Genomic DNA, 13,642 nt, shown 5'->3' on the forward strand with positions numbered 1-13,642 from the left:
TGCATTTTGCTAAAAAAAATGGGAAGGTGATCTATTATCTAAATGGGCAGAGACTTCAGGATGTGCTGGTGCAGAGGGATCTGAGTCACAGAAAACTAGCATGATGGTACAGCAGATAATTAAGAAAGCAAGTGGAATTGTTTTTGTAGCTAAAGGAATAGAATTTAAGTTAATGAAGTATTGTTGCAACAAGGCATTGGGTGAGACCACACCTGGAGTATTGTGCACAGTTTTGGTCCCCTTATTTGAGGAAAGATGTAGGGCATTGTAGGTAGTTCAGAGGAAGTTCACTAGATAGATGAGGGGTTTGTTGTATAAAGAGAGATTGAACAGTTTCGGCCTATACTCTCTGGAATTTAGAAGATAGAGGGGAGATCAAATTGAGGCATTCAAGATGATAAAAGGTGTGGATTAAATAGACATGGAGTAGATACTTCCTGTTGTGGGGCATTCTAGAATGAGTGGTCATGGTCTTAGAGTAAGGGGTAGCAAGTTTAAAACAGAGTTGAGGAGAAACTACACGTTGTGAATCTATGGAATTCATTACCCCCAAGAGCGGTGAATGCTGGGACAATGAGGAAAATAAAGGAGGAGTTAGACAGATATTTAATTGGTAATAGGTTGAAGGGATTCAGGTGGAAGACAGGAAAATGGGGGCGAGGAGCATATCAGCCATGATTGAATGGCAAATCAGATTTGAAGGGCTGAATGGCCTAATTTTGCTCCTGTATCTTATGAACTTATGATCTTATGAAATATAAATTAGAGGAATTACCAAAATAATGCATTTTTATACAAATAATTCTACAGTGAAAATTCAAACGTGAAGGTTTTAAAGATTAATTTGGAACTAAACAGTTGGTAAAAGTAATAATAAAGTAGCTGTTTAGTGCTAACAGGAGAAGGGTTCTTATAATTCTGTTATTGTCTGATCATGTGATATCTGTTGCCAAATGCAAGTCTTTAAAGCTAATCACACAATGCCAATGAGGTTCAGATTATACTTCAATTTGAATGGAGAGCATAAAAAAGGATTTTTTGGAATCAAACACATTTACAGTAAATACAAACCAAGCTAACATTTCCATCAGCAAAGTCAAATTTTGTTATGATACTAAAACAGGAGTCAAATGTGGTAAATCAAAGCAGCTTTTGTTTGCATGCAAAACATAACCAGATGGCTGCTTCTGCATCACACTCAGAATAAAGAGGTAGGTGTTCTTCTGAAGTAGCATACTTCAGAATTGAAGTATTATTGTCTGCATCAAGTCTGAGTCCTGAACATTAGATTCTCCAACTGTCTCATTTCTCGCAATTACATTTAGCAATTAAACTTGTTATTACTGACAAAGTTTTCTTTCCTTATCTGAACAAGCCTCCATTCATAGTAAATATCAGTCTAATGCCAAACAACATGGTCAAATTTATTAGAGAAGCAAAATTAAAATGTGATTTGGATCAAGTGATGCTGATAAACTGAGTGATATTAACTATGCAAAATGTTCAAGGAGAACAATGGGTCAACATTTATTGCCGATCACTAATTGTTCTTGCAAAGGTGATGATGAGCTGCATTCTTGAACCAAAACCAGTCCATGTGGTGAAGTTATAGCTACAATGATGGAAGGAGAGGAACTCTAGGAGTTTGATGCACTGACAGTGAAGCAACAATGATAGACTTCCAAACCAGAAATGATTGGCACCATGTACAGTTGAATAACTGTCATATAAAGTAGGAGAAATTGAAGACTGCAGATGCTGGCAAGCAAAGTCAAAAAGTGTGGCACTGGAAAAGCACAGTATGTTGCTGGCTGACCTGCTGTGCTTTTTCAGTGCCACACTTTTTATATAACACTGCTATATAAAGTAGTTGAATAAGTTAATGTTTACATCAAAGTTCTCTCATTGCAAATTTAAAATTTGTTGTAACCTTGAGATACTTCAGCTGCTCCCAGAGTTCCAAGTTTTTAGTAATTTCATAGCAAATACCTTTACCAACAACAAGCACTGATTGCTTTGTTCATGATTTTGCAATTTTAAGATTGTTGATGTTTACCATCAGAATCAGGATCAAATTTTGTGAAGTGATTAAAATAGTATTTGGCTTTACAAATCAGTAAGGAAAAGAAAGGAACAAGTGGTTTAAAATGTTTGATTTCTGGGTTCAAAAGGTTGATTAACATAGCATTAACAATTATCACATGGTCTGAAGGTACAGTTAATTAGCAGACTTAACTTTTTGTGACAAGTTCAATGGAAAATTAATATGCAAATCCACCAAGCTCTTAGAAATCACACGGAGCCTAAGGACATGATGCTGCTTTTGCAAAACAAAAGATGGAGTTACATAATTCAACCAGCAAGTTCTGAAGATTCACAATACTCAGTATACCTTCTAATCACCTGAATTTTCTGGCAGAGTTGCACTTTAATTACTTGGCAGTAGATTATGTGTCATAATTTCTCCAGCAAGATTTGGCCCATTATGTTCTGTCAGACTATTTCAGGGGAATGGCTTGATAGTTAAGCAATAATACTTTTAGGTTTTTTTTGTATGTTAGTCAGCAAGTTTTAATGAATTATAACTTGTAAAGGAAAGTAAAAGGAAAGTAAACCAGATAATCTAAACTCGGTTACAATTTTATTTGTTAAACACAGTGTGTTTAGCCAACAGCCTATGGGCTAGAAAATTACTTTTTGAATGATCTCATCCAATGGAATATTCTGAAACAAATGGTCATAAACGAATCAGAGTTAGTAGTTTATACAAATGCAGGCATCCAATTTGCAGATTGTCTTATTGTTAATCAACATATCATTTTTTCCATAATTTATTTTGTTACAGGGACATTAACTCATTTCCATTTGCTTCACACTCCCACAGCTAGTGATCTGACAACTCTCAAAATATTAAGCATTAATAATTTGTTACAGAAATAGCTTAAGTTTTCACTTTATGACTCATCTGAAATTTCTAAACTTTACAATCCAGCATTTTAGGCTGCAGATTATTGAAGCAGTTTCTCCCTCAGTTGTTCCTTAATTTGGATAAGAGTCAAATCGTCAGTGAAGCCTCTGTGCATTTTTAAGGCAATATTTTTCATACTTTTTTTTCAGACCCTATTTAGAGAATTATAGCAGTAGCAAAATGTCTTTGGAAAGAGAATCACCTCTTAGTAAGTAAGAACAAGTATTGGATAATGTGCCATGTTTACAATATCTTCAATCCAACTTAAAGTGGTACGTTACTAAACATGCTGGTTTTACATTTTCCTCACCAGCATTTATTACCCTCTAACGTTTTGACCATTTGCTGGGATGTAAATTTACAGGCACCAGTCATGTTGCTGGTGATAATTTTAATTAATCTGTTCAAAGGTTATAATATACACCTCTGGAGCAGGTGGGACTTGAACACAGAACCTCTCGGCCAGAGGTCGGAACATTACCACTGCAACACAAGAACTCCTCAGCATTTTGCTGGATCTCATTCAGATGAACATTATTCACCTGAATGATATACCAGATGTTAACAAGTTATCATAAATGTCAACACAGTCAAGCTATTACCTGTTTCTACACGATGACTATAAACACAAACATACTCATGTACACAAACAAACCAATGCTCATACATTTGCAACAGGGGTCAGCGAATAACAATAATTTGAAAGAAGTCTCATCAACATTTCCAACCCTAATCCAGTTGAGGGGGTCAACTGGCTAATTTAGTATTAACTGAACAAGTGCCAGTTAAAATGTGACTTTCTGGTTTGAGTGGATCTTGGGCTAAATGCACTGAGACATAAAGAGAACTGTGTTTTTGTTCTCAAAACTATCATATCACATACTCATAACAGTAAGACTGCTATTTAAGAAAGGAAATAGGAAGAATATAGAGAACTATAGGTCAAGTGGGTTAGCATCAACCAGCAAAAAATGCTGGAATCCATCATTAAGGAGGCTAACGGGTACCTAGAAGACTATAACATGATTTGGCAGAGTCAACATGGTTTTATGAAGGAAAAGTCAATTTATTAATTTTTAAAAATAATTCCTGGGATCAGAGGGCTGCCCTCTGAGGAGAGGTTGAGTAAAATGGGTCGACTCTCTCTGGAATTTAGAAGAATGAGGAGTAATCTCACTGAAACAATCTTCTGAGAAGGCTACAAATTCCCAGGATAAGGGATCTACTATCTTTTACCCATTCATGGGATGTGGACACTGTTGGCTAAGCCAGGATTTATTGACCCCCATCAGTTACCCTTGAGAAGGTGGTGGTGAGCTGCCATCTTGAACCATTGCAGTTCATCTGCTGTGTGTGGACCCATAGTGCTGTTAGGGAGTGTATCTACTGAGATGAGGAAACATTTCTTCACATAAAGGATTGTAAATGTTTGAAGTGCTTACTCCAGAGGGAGGTAAATCCTCAGTCACAGACTGTATTCAGGATTAATATTGATAGTTGTTTTGGACGCTAAAGGAAACTGAATGATTCAGGGAGTGGCCAGAAAAGTGGCAACAAGATATAAAAGATCAGTCATGACTTTATTGAATGTTGGAGGATATACAAGAGGCCTGTGGCCTATATCTGCTCCCTATCTTTTACCTTCTGATGTTCTTATTAACATATTACTCAATATTCTAAGACCAAATATGGCATAATTTCTCCACACACATTTTGTCCAATAGTCACCCTTTGGGTGTGATAAATGTTACATTCAACTCTTGAATATTGAGTGTCTTCTATGTAAGTATAAACGCAGTTCCTAGGATCTTGTGGTCTGGTGTTAATAGTGTCCTTAACCCTTGACCAGAAGGACTGGGTTCGAATCCCACCTCTCTCGGAGGTACGCCATAACATGTCTGAACAGATAGATTAAAAATTGTTTAATTGTGACTTGTTTGGTGATAGTGACATCTCTAAGAATGAATATAACAGAAAAATATAAAGACGAAAAACTCACAGCTGTTTCTGTAGTCTTGTTGTTAAATACCAGTCTTGCAAATGGATCGGATGTGCCAGAAATATCTCTCGGTGCGAGGTCTCTAAGGAGATAATAAAGAATAAAAGAATAAAAGATCCATAATACTTTCTCAGGTCACAGCCAAAGTAGTAAGTTATTAAATTGCAGTCTGAGCACACAGCTTCACCACAGCTAATTAGCAGTGATAAGATAATAGGAGTAAATCTATCAGGAACATCTGAGCAACAGCAATGAGCATAATGAGGCCAACCACCTCCTCTCCTCAGTTTAGTCAAAAAGTGAATTGAGTTTTACCTTGATCTGCAAAAGGCCCTGGATGGGCACTCCATTTGGAGTTCCTCCTATCTTGTGGGAATGCATGAATGATTGCCAATCACTTTATCAGGGAGAGACGTCTCTGTACGTAAGATGGGAAGCACAGACCTCCTACTTCACATGCTGGCTGCCTCCAGCTAAAGCTCTTTAAGCATGTTACTGGAGACAATAGTCTTTCCTCAGGTATTGGTGGTCCCAACTTCTTACTCCAATGGAAAGGTATGTTGAAAATGATGAAAGGGACACATGTGGAGTGTAAACTTGGTGTACAGTAGGTGACTCTGAAACAGTCCAGCTGCATAGACACAATGAAGTGAGGTGTATGGCCTTAATAAAAACGAAAGGTACTGGAAAAACTCAGTGGATCTGGCAACATCTGTGAAGAGAAAAACAAAGTTGCCATTTTGAGTCCAATATGACTCTTCTTCAGAACAGAAGCCATTTTACATCTCCCTAACAACACACATATCTACTTGGCTTTTTAATGTCTGCAAATTTGGAAATAATACATATGGACCCAACATCCAAATCATTGATATATATTGTGAAGACCTGGGGCAGAAATACTGATCCTTGTGGTACAGCAGAAGTCACAGTCAATGTGAGAATGATTTGTTTCTTCATGCTGTCTGTTCTCTATTATTGGATTTCCTTGAAAAAGTTTGTTCATAACACTTCAAAACACTCCAACAAATTCAAACATGATATTCCATTCACAAATTCTAGCTGATTTGCCTAATCGGATTATTATGAGCTAAATGCCTTTTTATTCTATCATTTATAGAGTTTTACCAGCATTTCCTTCCCACTGATGTAAGGCTAACAAGTCCGTAGTTTCCTGTTTGCTTTCTCACTCCCTTCTGGAAGACTGTAGTGGGATGGCATCTGCTTCATTCCAATACACAGGTAGCATTCCAGAATCTGTATTTTTCTGGAAGATAATCACCAATCCATCGACTATCCCCACAGCCACCTCCTTCAACATTCTGGATCTAGACCATCAGTTCCTGGGGATTTATTAACTTTCGGCTCCATTAATTTCTCTAGTATAATCTTCTTGCTGATGCTAATTTCCTTTAATTTCCCCAACCTCTATGGCCGCTAAGATCTCTAGCGCTGGTACATTTCTGGCATCTTCCTCAATGAAAACAGACACAAATAATCATTCAGCTTCTCTGCCATTTCTCTATTTCCCATTCTCCTGAATCTGCCTATACTGAACGCATGAACAAAAAACAGAAATTGCTAGAAAAGCTCAGCAGGTCCGGTGACATCTATGGAGAGAAATCAGAATTAACGTTTCGTGTCCAATGATCCTTCCTCAAAACTGATGGTAGCTAGGAAAATGTCAGAAGATAGGGTGGGAAAAGGGAGTAAGGAGTAAACAATAGGTGGGGATAAAGCCCAAAGAGAGAGAAGAACAGTTGGACAGACAAAAGAGTGGGTAATGATCTGGTTGAGAGGGTGAATGGAGACTGTAAGTGGCTAACAATGGGTTGTGTCTAATACTGGACTATAAGATAACAAGATCTGGTGTGTGGTGGTGGTGGCTTTGACATGGGAGAGTTCAAGCTTAAAAGTTATTGACTCGATAATGAGTCTGGAGGGCTGCAGGGTCCCCAAGCGTAAAATGACATGTTGTTCTTCCAACTTGTGCTGAGCTTCACTGGAGCAAAGCAGCAAGCGCGAGACAGAGATATTGGCCAAGGAACAGGGTGGTGTGTTAAAGTGGCAGGCAACTGGAAGCTTAAGGTCATTCTTGTGGGCAGAACATAGGTATTCTGTGAAGCCATCACCCAGTCTATGCTTCGTATCCCCAGTGTACAGAAGAACACATTGTGAACAGAGAATGCAGTAGACTAGGTTGTGAGAAGTACACTAAAGTGCTAGTTCACCTGGAAGGTATGTTTGAGCCCTTGGATACTGAGGAGGAAGGATCTAAATGGGCAGGTGTTACACATCCGGCAGTTGCAAGGGGAAGGTGCCATGGGGCTGTGGGGGGGTGTAGGAAGTGGGTCAGGGTATCCTGGAGGGAAAGGTCCCTGCAGAAGGCTGGCGAGGGTAATATGTGTCTGTTGGTGGCATCTCACTGGAGGTGGCGGAAGTGGCAGCTAATGATCTTCTAAATGTGGATACTGATGGAATGGTAAGGACAAGGCCACAATTTCCTCTCCCACATGGTCAATGATGCCCTCCAGCACATCTCATCCACTCCCGCATCTCTGCCCTCGAACTCCACCCCTCCAACTGCAAGGGCAGACCACCCCTGGTCCTCTTCTTCCACCCCACCAACCTCCAGATACATCGCATCATCCTCCGTAATTTCCACCACCTACAAACAGACACCACCAGGGATATATTTCTCTCTCCACCCCTATCTGCATTCTGTAAAGATCATTCCCTCTGCAACTCCTTTGTTACGTCCACAGCCCCCACCAACCCACCCTCCCCTCCCGGCACCTTCCTCTGCCACCACAAGAATTGCAAAATCTGCACCCACACCTCCCCCTTACCTCCATCCAAGGCCCCAAAGAAGCCTTCCGCATCCGACAGAGATTCACCTGCACTTCCACACACATCATTTATTGTGTTTGTTGCTCTCGATGTGTTCTCTTTTACATTGCGGAGACCTTCCAACTCGGCACTGCCCTCATGACCTGTCCTACCTGTCCACTTTCCTTCCCACTCCACTCTCCTCTCCCACCTATCACAATTACCCCCAACTCCATCCATCTATTGCACTCTCAACTATCTTGCCCCCAGCCCCAGCTCCACCCCCCTCCCATTTATCTCTCAGCCCCCCCGGCCCACAAGCCTCATTCCTAATGAACAGCTTATGCTCAAAACGTCGATTCTCCTGCTCCTCAGATGCTGCCTGACAGGCTGTGCTTTTCTAGCACCACACTCTCGACTCTGATCTCCAGCATCTGCAGTCCTCACTTTCTCCAAGGACAAGGGGAACACTATTGCTGTAGCAGGACGTAAGAGAGGGGGTGAGGGCCGAAGTGTGAGAGGTGAGTTGGACCCAGTTGAGGGACAAGTCAACAATGGTACTGGGGAATCTTAGGTTGAGGAAGAAATTGGACATTTCGTAGTCTCCCTTGACGAAGTTGGCACCGTCGGAACATTTGCAACAGTGACGAAGGAACTGAGAGAACAGGAAGCAGGGTGCAAGGATGTATAGTCTTGATAATTGTGAGAGTTGGTGGGTTTGTAGTAGATATTAGTGGCCAGTCTATCCCCAGAAATAGAAACAGAAATGTCGAGGAAGGGAAGGGAGGACTCAGAAATGGACCAGGTGAAAGTGAGGGAGGGGTAGAAATTGGAAGCAAAATCAATAAACCTTTCCAATTCCAAACGAGAGAGAAGAGTACCCATGTGTGTATAATGAACCGATATGTGTTTTACTCAAACGTTTCTGTTTGACATCCCTAAAGCAGCTATTACAATCTGTTTTTATGCTCTTTGCTAGATTGAATTCATATTCTATCCTCTCTTTCCTTTTCAGTTTTTTGATCTTCCTTTGTTGTATTCTAAAAATCTAACAATCCTCAGAGTTACTGCTATTCTGGTAAACGCTTAGGTCTTTTCTTTTAATCTTACAGAATACTGAACATCTTGAGCCACAGTTGACTGACGTCTTTGAGTTTGTGCACCTTGAAGGAGTTTATGTTGGTGCTGTAACTCACATAACAGCTCTTTAAACACCATCTATTATCCGTGCCTTTTAATGCATCTTTTTAATTCACCACAACCAATTAATGTTAATGCCTTCATGATTTCCCTTATTCAAAATTAACACTCTTGCTTTAGACTGAAAAACTTGGCTCTCAATTACAATATAAAATTTCAACATCGTGTCATTCATCTCAAAAGATTATTTACAACAAGCTTGTTAATTAGCCCTTTTGATTATATAATACTGAATTTAAAATAAGGCGTCCTCTGTTGGCTCAACATACTGCTCCACCAAAGCATCCCTAACACACTCCAGAGAACTGTTTTAGTGCTCAGTTGGTTTACTCAGTCTACATGCAGATTGAAGGCATCCATTTTAACCATGTTGCCTAATCGACATGCTTCTCTTGGTTGATACCATGCCCCACGTAGAAACTGAGTGATGCCAACAGGGTGGGTTCAATTCCTGCTTGCCTGAGGCATGGTGACTCTTAGGTTAAACTCATCACCAGTTGTCTCTCTCTCTCTCTCTCTCTCTCTCTCTCTAACAAGAGCATATGGTCATTTCCCTTCACTATCACTATTATTTTGTGGCCCATAAAGAACTCAAGCAATGTCTGCTGCCACTTGCTGCTTTTTAGTTCCACCCGAACCTTCCTCTTCCAGTCTGAGACCCAATCTTATAATGCACTTGTCCAATTTCATATTATCAGCACAACTCCAACTCCATTTTGTTCTTACCTGTCCACCCTAAACATTAAATGCCCTTGATTATTCAAGTTCCACTTCTGGTCACCATGCAGCCATATTTCTGGTAATGGTAATTAGATCATAGCCCTGTATCTCTATTTGTGCCTTTAGATTATCTACCTTGTTGTGAATGCAAAATGCTATTAACTTTGTATTTTTAACATCATTGATTTTTTAAAGCATGCACAATGCTCAGCTTTGTTTCCCCTGTTTTCTAGTCTCCCTCGTATCTTTTTGACTTCCTGTTCCCACCTTTACTTCCTTCCAGTTTGGTTACCCTGCATCTGCTCCATGACATCCTTGACCCTGGCTAAACAGTATCCTGAAGTCATTTTCGCTGCCACTAGAAAGTCTATCTCAACCCCTGACTATGATTATTGCTTTTCCATTCTTCGTCCTCCTTCCCTGTGCTTTCCATAGCGCTTTGGGTTTGGCTATGGCCCTCCTGATTATGTGTAGCCCCTATGGCTACACATAATCACTTTCCAAATGGAATACCAATGAGAAAGCATGGTAGACTTGGGGAATCCTGCATTGCCTGTTTTTTCAGACTCCCTGCTAGTCACCCATTCCCTCCCTGCCTACACACTTCAAATCTATGTTCTGACCACTTTTCGTACTTTGTGTCTGTGTAGAAGGAGCCCAGCACTTAACAATGTCATGCCTAACTGTATCAAAGTGACATTAGATCCTAAGCATTATGAGATCTTATTCACACTCAATATGGAGGTTTCCAACCGTTTATGGCATAATATAAATACATTAGGAGAAAGTGCGCACTGCAGATGCTGGAGAATCAGAGTTGAAAAGGGTGGCGCTGGAAAAGCACAGCAAGTCAGGCAGTGTCCAAAGAGCAGGAGAGTTGATGTGTAAGGCATAAGCCCCTTCATCAGGAATGTGAAGTGGGAAGGGGATAAATAGAAGAGTGGGGTGGGGCTGGGGGGAAGATAGATGTTCAAAGTTTGGGAGAAGATTTGTAGCTCGGGTGCTTGTTGTTGTGGTTCTGTTCGCCGAGCTGGGAATTTCTGGTGCAGACGTTTCATCTCCTGTCTAGGTGACATCCTCAGTGCTTGGGAGCCTCCTGTGTTTCCTCTGGCATTAATAGTGATTTGTACCTGCCGCTTCTGGTTGTCAGTTCCAGCTGTTGAACTGACAACCGGAAGCGGCAGAGACAAACCACTATAAATGCCGGAGGAAACATCACAGAAGCGCTTCACAGGAGGCTCCCAAGCACTGAGGATGTCACCTAGACAGAGGACGAAATGTCTGCGACACAAATTCCCAGCTCAGCGAACAGAACCACAACAACAGGAAGATAGATGGGAGGGCGATAGGTGGATGCAGGTGGAGGTAATTATGATAAGTAGGAGGGGAGGTTGGAGTGGATAGGTGGGAAGGAAGATGGACAGGTAGAACAGTTCAAGAGGGAGGTGCCGAGTTGGAAGGATGGATCTGGGATGAGTTGGGGGTAGGAGAGATTTGGAAACTACTGAATTCGATGTTGATGCTGCATGGTTGAAGGGTCCTAAAGGTGGAAGATAAGGCATTCTTCCTCCAATTGGTGGGTGGCTTTGATTTGGCAGTGAAGGAGGTCCAGGACTTGCATGTCCTTGGGGAAGGGGGAGGGGGAATTGAAGTGTTCGGCCACAGGGTGGTGGGGCTTGTTTGGTGCATGTGTCCCAGAGATCTTCCCTGAAACTTTCTGTGAGTAGGCATTCTGTCTTCCTGATGTAGAGGAGACTACATCAAGAGAAACGGATGTGATAAATGAGGTTTTTGGATGTGCAGGAAAATCTCTTCTGGAAGTGAAAAGATCCTTTTTGGCCATTGACGAGGTGGTGGGGGGGTAGGTGTGGGTACAGGTTTTACACCTCGGGTGGTGGCAGGGGAAGGTACCAGGAGTGGAAGGTGGATTGTTTGGGGGAGGGGGGGGGGGGGAGGGAGGTGGTGGAAGCGAACCTAACAAGGGAGTCACGGAGGGAATGGTCCCTGCAGAACGCACATAGGGATGAGGAGAATCTGATGGTGGGGTCTGACTGAAGGTGGCAGAAGTGGTGGAGGTTATTGCACTGTATTAGTGGGATGGAAAGTGAGGACCAATATAAATATATGTCTTTCTCTTGGCTTTACCCAAAGGTAACAGTAGAGAAGACTCAAGTGGAAAGTCAGCTGTAGGCTCATTATTGCCATCTGCAGCCGTTCCTATTGACGTGCACTCAGTGAGTCCCTTTCTCACTGCCACAATGCCGTGACCACCTCAGCCCTCTTTGACCACATGAAGAAACAAAGTCAATACTACAGCCATGTGACATTCCTCAGCTGCTGTCTTCGCGACCATCTTGCCCGCCTACTGAAAAGCAAAGCAGTCAGGAGAAACCAGGTCTATATGCTGACATATGCCTGTACGACACACATTGCATTCAACTGCAATCAAATTCAAAATTTCACTCGTGTTGGAAGAAATTCAGGGCTCTGTGCCAGAGTGATGGATTTTGTTCCTGTATGGAGAGAAGGAGAGTTTCTCCTTTCCTCCAAAGAGATAATACCAGTCACAAAATAATTGAAAATAAACTGTGCAGAATCCCTCTGATAACAAGTGTTGGCACAGCTGGAGCTGACAAATGTGTTGCTGGAAAAGCGCAGCAGGTCAGGCAGCATCCAAGGAACAGGAGAATCGACGTTTCGGGTATAAGCCCTTCTTCAGGAATGAGGAAAGTGTGTCCAGCAGGCTAAGATAAAAGGTAGGGAGGAGGGACCTGGGGGAGGGGCGTTAGAAATGCGATAGGTGGAAGGAGGTGAAGGTGAGGGTGATAGGCCGGAGTGGGGTGGGGGCGGAGAGGTCAGGAAGAAGATTGCAGGTTAGGAAGGCAGTGCTGAGTTCGAGGGATTTGACTGAGACAAGGTGGGGGGGGGGGGGGGGGGCGGAATGAGGAAACTGGAGAAATCTGAGTTCACCCCTTGTGGTTGGAGGGTTCCTAGGCGGAAGGTGAGGCGCTCTTCCTCCAACCGTCATGTTGCTATGATCTGGCGATGGAGGAGTCCAAGGACCTGCATGTCCTTGATGGAGTGGGAGGGGGAGTAGAAATGTTGAGCTACGGGGTGGTCGGGTTGGTTGGTCCGGGTGTTCCAGAGGTGTTCTCTGAAATGTTCCGCAAGTAGGCAGCCTGTCTCCCCAATATAGAGGAGGCCACAGCGGGTGCAGCGGACGCAATAGATGATGTGTGTGGAGGTGCAGGTGAATTTGTGGCGGATATGGAAGTATCCCTTGGGGCCTTGGAGGGAAGTAAGGGGGGAGGTGTGGGCGCAAGTTTTGCATTTCTTGCGGTTGCAGGGGAAGGTGCTTGGAGTGGAGTTTGGATTGGTGGGGGGTGTGGGGTGTGGACCTGATGAGGGAGTCACGGAGGGAGTGGTCTTTTCGGAACGCTGATAGGGGAGGGGAGGGAAATATATCCCCGGTGGTGGGGTCCGTTTCCGCCACCTCCAAACGGCTCATTTTTCAGCTCTGATCTCCAGCATCTGCAGTCCTCACTTTCTCCTTGGCACAGCTGGAGCATGCTGCGATATTTGACATGTGTTTGCTCCTCTGTGCTGCTGCAGAGCCAAAGCTGCTGTGAGAAGCCACAGTTTCGAACATCTCTGGGAGGCTCCTCAGGGCTCTCAGTGTATCCACAATGCAAGATCTGGGGAAGGTGGACATTTTCAAGCATTCGACAGGAACGGAGTTAAAAAATCACACAACACCAGATTATAGTCCAACAGGTTTAATTGGAAGCATTAGCTTTCAGAGGGCTGCTCGTTCATCAGGTGGACAGGAATGGAAGCAGAGAACCATATTAACTGATTACGAATCTTATACAGTTCAAATGCCAGTTAGTTCACCTTCACACCAGAACATTAGGGGAAAAGAGGAA

At 42.6% G+C, this 13,642-nt stretch overlaps 1 protein-coding gene across 3 annotated transcripts in view; it reads right to left on the bottom strand.

Annotated features, from left to right (window-relative positions):
• The window catches only part of LOC140488190 (rasGAP-activating-like protein 1), a 271,904-nt gene that overhangs the window by 165,770 nt on the left and 92,492 nt on the right, over positions 1-13,642 (bottom strand). For all 3 annotated transcript variants that reach the window (XM_072588080.1, XM_072588079.1, XM_072588078.1), the window contains exon 6: positions 4,968-5,049. In XM_072588080.1, coding sequence (XP_072444181.1) covers positions 4,968-5,049 — 82 coding nt within the window. The remainder of the gene's footprint in view (positions 1-4,967; positions 5,050-13,642) is intronic.

This window comes from Chiloscyllium punctatum, chromosome 17 (assembly GCF_047496795.1).
Source record: "Chiloscyllium punctatum isolate Juve2018m chromosome 17, sChiPun1.3, whole genome shotgun sequence".
NCBI lineage: Eukaryota > Metazoa > Chordata > Chondrichthyes > Orectolobiformes > Hemiscylliidae > Chiloscyllium > Chiloscyllium punctatum.